At 41.5% G+C, this 6,647-nt stretch overlaps 1 protein-coding gene across 1 annotated transcript; it reads left to right on the top strand.

Moving 5' to 3' along the window:
* The first annotated feature begins 4,505 nt into the window (after positions 1-4,505).
* LOC105062995 (testis-expressed protein 13A-like) lies at positions 4,506-5,450 on the top strand. Its single transcript, XM_010947428.2, has one exon. The coding sequence runs from the start codon at positions 4,506-4,508 to the stop codon at positions 5,448-5,450; it is 945 nt and encodes a 314-aa protein (XP_010945730.2).
* Positions 5,451-6,647: the final 1,197 nt, after the last annotated feature.

Genomic DNA, 6,647 nt, shown 5'->3' with positions numbered 1-6,647 from the left:
AGACATACTCATGCAACTTGTACCTCCTAACACACATAACGCGTCTCTGAGTTCTGGAGGTAGCATATTCTATACCTTGAAATAGTACTCTGGCCTTACGCTGAGTGGTGTGAAACGCTGCCAGCTTTGAGTGGGGCCCAGAGCAGGAAAAGGCTCTGTAGCTGGTCTAGGCTCTGGGGCCAAATGCCTTTCTACTTGGACCATATCAAGTAGACCCTATGATATTTGAAGTATTTTAGTGAGGAAAGATGCCATGTGGTATTTGTGGCAATTCTTAGTGGGATAATCACAACTAAGGTCTCTGAGGTTCCGAAGCAAGGGCAGAACTTTTGGAAAAGCAACTCCTAGTGTTCTACCAGGCCCCAGTGTTCTACTGGGAAATGGAAATACTTGACCATGTGGACAGAACAGGCCCACGAGAAGATGGATCTCTTAGACCTTCTAAATCAAATGGGGTGGGCCCAGCAATAATACATTATAAGACAGAAGCAGTACATGTGGGATGAAACACAGAGGACCAGCATGCACAAGCACACTGCATGGCCGGGCACTTCACACCTCCAAAGCACATAAGCACTGTTACACGGTGCCTCTCCCTCAGCTCCCAGCTATGACCATATGGGAGTCCCATGTGACTAGCTGTAGGAGGAAGAAAAGGCCTGAGACTGGTTTACAAACAAAGCAGTCCTTACATGTGTTCAAACCCCAAATCGATGACTGTTATATTACAGCTTCAATCAGGGTGGCCTTGAAAGACAGTGGTGAGGAAAAATTCTCCCAACTGGTAAGGCTTTGGGCATTGCACCTGGCCATTCATTTTGTGTGGAAACAGAAGTGGTCTGAGGTTCAAATGTATTCAAATGATCAGTAGGCTGAAAGGAAAAGGGAAAAAGCTGGAGATTAGAATGTTTGACATCTCTGCATGTGGATATACAGATGGGTGGGTAAGAAGTATTAAGATTTTAGTATCACCTATTTACGTCCACCAGAGAGCGCTAAACAACCAAGTAGAGAAAAAAAACATTGCCAGTTAACATCAGTCAGCCCCTGTCATCAGCCACTCAGTGCTGTCACCATGGGCACATGAGCAAAGTAGTCATGGTAACAGAGATGGAGGCTACCCATGAGCCCAGCAGCTTCCTAAGACTGATCTATCTACTACCGCTGGTGAATGTCCAATCTTTCTGCAGTGGAAATCAAAGTTGAACCTCTGATATGGCACCATTCCCTGAGGAACCCAACTGGCCACTTTGTGGTAAATTGACTACATTGAACTCTTTTCATCCTGGAAAGGTCAACAGTTTGTATTCCAGGCATGGATTGTTTTTCCTACCTGCAGGACCTCAGCTAACACCACTGTTAGAGCAGGCAGAGAGCTAGATATGAGCAGAGAAAGGGGGACACAGGCCAAATGGCAGGAATTGGGCAAAAAGGGAGGTGCACAGGCCAAATGTAGGAAACCATACATCATGTAAATAACAGGGGGTCCTTGGGCAGAGAAAAGTAGGAACCTCTGGACTGATAAGAAATTACACATCTTGGGGTGACAAGTGCCCTGGAGGCAGGCAAAGAAAGGTGGGAAAAGGAAGGAATCTCCAGTGTCCGAATGTAACCTTTTGCTCATTATGCCCTCATTACAATAAAATTAGCCTTGCAGATTAGAAGTACTCATCATGCACCGACACCATGACACTTCCGATCCAGACTAAATAAGAACAAAAATTCCTCCTTCCTTTGGGAAGGTGGAGCTGGGATGAAAATCAGGGAATATGAACCCAAACCTTTCTCTCCCTAATGAATATTCCGCCCATTCATTTTTACACTTCATGCAACCAACTTGCCTAAGAAAGTCAGGGCAGCTGCTCACCTGAGCCTCCCCGCTCTCTCCTTAAGAGCGTACTACTTATCCCTTAATAAATCCTCACTTTACCTTTCTTGACCTCCGTGTCTCGTCTCTGAATTCTTTCTGTTATGGGACAAGAACCTAGTCCCTAGCAACACCACTATCCAGGGGCTCATAAAATGTTTAACCCACCAGTATGGGATCCGATATATTATATCATACCAGGGGACCCATTTCACAGTAACAGAAGTATGGGAATGGTCCAGGACCACAGGATCCATTGGTCATATCACATAATACTCTACACAGGAGCTGCTAGCTTTAGAAAACGTTGGGATGGCCAACTGAAGATGTAGCTAAAGCACCAATTCTGAGGCAATATTCTGTAAGGATGGGAGTGTCATCCTTCAGGACTTAGTGTTTGTATTGAATCAAAGGCATTTACATGGTACTGTGTCCCCAGTGGGAAGAATACACGGGTCCAGGAGCCAACATGTGGAAGCAGCAGTGATTCCACTCATCATCACTCACAATAACTCACTGGAGGACTTTGTGATTCAGTTCTCACAACTCTGGAATCTAAAGGGCTAGAGGTCCTGATTTCCAAAGTGGGCATACTTTTACCAAGAGACAGCAAAAATCCCACTGAACTATAAGCTATGACTGCCACCTAGGAACTCTGTGTCCAGAGTCCAGCAGGGAAGCAAAAGAGTCACCGTCTTGGGGAAATTGACCCTGATATTAGGTTGAAGTGGCACTGCTGTTACACAATGAGCAGGGAGGGATATATATGGAGCTCTGGTGGCCTGAGTCCTGCTGTCAGTAAGCCATCAATTTCAGCAGAGGTGAGGGTGAGAAGAATCTAGGAAGGCAGGAAATAAGAATTGATTACAGCAGGAGCTGTATTTCAGCCCACTAACCTTCCCCCTTCTAAATGATCTGCTTAGGAAAAGAGGCCCACCAAAATCCTAGAGGAGTTGTACCCTGAATATGTATGGAAAAGCATATCTAAGAAGTGCACTTTCTGATAAACACAGAAATGTATTGCCCAGTTCCTCCTTTAAGGCATGACTTGCTGCACAGCTGGGGAGAATGGGAGCAGAAGTCAGCTTCCAGCTGTCAGCTCCTCAAGATTCAGAGAGTCGCCTCATCTGAGGTACACCATTTCCAAAGCTCTTTGCATTTAGTGACTGTGAGAAATAAAGGGGTAAGGAGTCTGACCATTTCAGCTTGCTGGGCGATGATTCTGACAGGCAACACTCACTTCCAAGAAGCTGAGTTGGTTGCCCAGGGTTTGATGTGCCTGCATTGGGCCGTGTTGAAGTTTGGCTTCTCCCCCTGCTCAGTCCTGCCCCTTTAAACATCTTACATTCCCAACTCCATCTCAGCAACTACTTCTGCCTAACGCCACCCACGACAAGGCAGTGAAATTTCTGTAGTTAAAAACTGGATTTATATGTAAACAAGTTACTGTTTTCTTTTATTTTCCCAGGGAGAAACAATGCTGGTAGGAAGTATTTTTTGTTTTGAAGTCTGGTTCAGTTCTTCACTTTATTTAAAGTACCTCATTGCTCAGTAGGGTATGGCTCAGTGGTAGAACACACACCTAGCATGCATGAGGTCCTGGGTTCAATTTCCAGTATCTCCATTAAAAATAAATAACTAAACAAACCTAATTACTTCCTCCCCCCAAAATAAAGTACCTCATTGCATAGGGAATTCTCCATTGCATTTATGTAATAGGATAAGCAATGGGTGTATCTCGTGTATGAAGCAGATCTGTCAAGAATGAGATAAATATTCATTTTTAATAATAATAATAATGCTGAGGAACTGTTTCCTCATTTCTAGATTTTATTTGCAACAGGCTTATCTGAACTCGAGTGTTCAAAATGACACTAGAAAAATCAGCCCCTATAGTTTGGGGATTACGTTTTACTGATATTTGATCACCTAGCACAATGCCTGGCTCTAAAAAGATAGTTCATAAATGTTTTATTATTATTAGATATTATAAAGTTCAAATTTTATTCTACATGAATGAAATCTCAATTGGCAAAATATGCATTTGTACAGTGTGAGCAAATTTACATAAACTATGATATACATCAATCAAAAATAGTTATTGTGTTCCCGCTGTAATACGTGCCGATGGTAAAAGGTCCCACCTCTCGAATATTTTGAGAACTATTTGCAGCGTGATGTGACACAACATATCAAATTACTCTTGCCCAGGTCAATTTAGTAAGTATTAAGTACGTGTCTGCATTCACTGCAAGATTGAGCAGCCTGAGATAAACACAGTGTTGTTTTGCTTTGTTTTATAATCTTTGTATCCATTTCCTAATGGTTACATACACTGACTCTCTCAGGCTGTACGCTAACAGAACTCTGATAGAACTCTACTGACTATGGGCTAGACCCTCACACCACAAGGGGGCATTCAAGCTTCTATAAAGAGATGACTACTGGGTGGAAAGGTCAAGGTCAAAAGTCACTTCCTGTTACCGTGTGCTTTCTGAGGTGAAAGAAACCAGGAAGTGCTTTACTCAGAATGTCTGTTAACTTTAGTGACCCGGCCTGTGGCTTCTGTCAGAGGGAGGTTGTAGATTTTATAAATAAGCAAATACTTCAAAATGGAGTTAGTCCATACTTCTATACGATGAACACGTGTGAGTCCTGGCGTGATTCGGAGAAAAAGCTGAGAGACATTCTGACTAACTCAGCAATCTCAGAAGGCATCAAGGAGGCCTGTGCCTGGAGCACCCTGGCTGTGGCAGTGCGGTTTGCTGAGAGGCAGAAGCAGGAGGATAGAAAGAAGGTAAAAAAGCTCCAGGAACAGCTGGAGGAGCAGAAGCTATTCTCCAATGCCTTGGTAGGGATGGTGAGTAAACTCAGGTGTACACAAGAGAGGGAAAGGGAGCAAGCCCAGTCCCAGCTCCAGCAAAGCCTCGCAACCCTTCATGGAGTCGAGGAAGAGCGAGATTTATTCAGGGGTGAGCTTCTCAGGGTGGTAAGCGCTCAGTCTCAGCAGCAGGCAGGAGTCCAGGAAGAGAAGGGAAACGGGGCACAGACTGTAGGTATGCTTGCTTTTGCTCACAACACAGCAAGTTACTGGACAAGGGGGGAGACCCTGAGGGGGTCAGGCCAGGAGACTGCTGCTGCTCCTGTGACTACTGCTGTGGGGGGAGAGGTGACGCAGGGCAAAGTGCTTTCTCTCCTGGGGGATGACAAGGGGATGGCTGTTTTATCTTGCCCTCAGGTCCTGGGTGCCAGTGCCCAGGCTGGTCAGTTGCTACCACTTAATCTCTCTCAATACTCTTATTCATTCCTACCTACATTTTGTCTCCCTGGAGCAGCAGCTGAAACTGGGGCAGCTCTTCCTGAGAAGAATTCCACAGCTAGGGGGTTGGGTAAGCATCTCCCTACTACGAAGTTCTTGCCAGAAAGGTTTAAGCAATACCCTAGCCTCTCTCACTCCCCAAGCCCTACTACCATCAGGCGCAAATCGGGGGACTGGGACTGCGACCAGTGTCATTTGATGAATTTCTCATGGCGAAAGATGTGTTTTAAATGTAAAAAAATCCCAGCACACATGAGAAAGTAGAGGCTTTGCCTCCAATTAGGGATCTCACTGAATTCTAACAAATTCATTTCCTGACATCCTCTTCTGATTAGAAACAGAACAAGAGCGTGTTCTTGATTAGATAGTACGTAAAAACAGACAGGCAAAAAGGAATAAGATATAAAGATCTTCGTTAACTTTGCCACTCAGAAACAGTTAACATTTTACCCATTGACTTCCAGCTCTGGGCATAACTACATTTATGAGTTATAATAGTTTTATTAAATAGCTTTCTTATGAAAATTGAATCATTTTGAAAATTAAATTTATGGTTTGCTTTAAAATGTTCTTTTCTCGATTTTCTAAAATTTGGAAAATACAGGAAAAAGGTACAAATAAGAGACTAAAAATCACACAAAATGCCCTCCCCTAGAAATGATCTATAGAGCTCAATTTTGCAGGTCCACTGTTGTTATTCAGACAGACGTACACACAAACACATATGTAGATGCATGCAGAAACACGCTACTTTTATTTCTAAAATGAGATCAAACTATACATATATTTCGGAAATTTACTTTTAAAAATTCATTTAAATTTGGAAAATTCAAGGACACAGACTTATATATATAAAATGCTAATCAAACCACCTGGAGACAATATCTTCCAATATTTAGCTGCATATATTTTCAACCCTTTTTAGTTTTGTGTGTGTGTGTGTGTATACCCACACACACACGTGTTATTATTAAAATTAACTCTTTTTTCTTATTTCTAAAGTAAAAAACTGAAGATTAGAAATAGTAGAGAAGCAAAAACAAGAAAATACGTTTTATGGATAATCTCATTACTCAAAAAACCATTATTTTTATCTAAATATGTATTATTTTTAAAATTTTGTATAATTTAACATTAATAAAATGTTGATGTTAAGCTAAATATTTATACATTATTTTAAATTTTTATATATAATTTTATATACGTAGAATATATATAGAAATTTAAAAATAATATGTGTATATGGAGAGAGAGAGAAAGGTTTAGCTTAACATTATCCCAATCTTTTTTTAATATATTATTTTTTATACTTTTTAATATTATTTTTATAATATTATTTGTATTATTTATTATTCTTTAAGTGCATTTGCTGGAGATTACTTTTTGTCGTTTCAGTTTTTTCTTTTTTTTGGTCCATTCAAAGAACCTGCTCCTGATTTTATTTATCACTTATGTACTATC

The sequence above is a fragment of the Camelus bactrianus genome, chromosome X (assembly GCF_048773025.1).
Source record: "Camelus bactrianus isolate YW-2024 breed Bactrian camel chromosome X, ASM4877302v1, whole genome shotgun sequence".
NCBI lineage: Eukaryota > Metazoa > Chordata > Mammalia > Artiodactyla > Camelidae > Camelus > Camelus bactrianus.
This window is presented reverse-complemented; position numbering and strand designations above follow the sequence as displayed.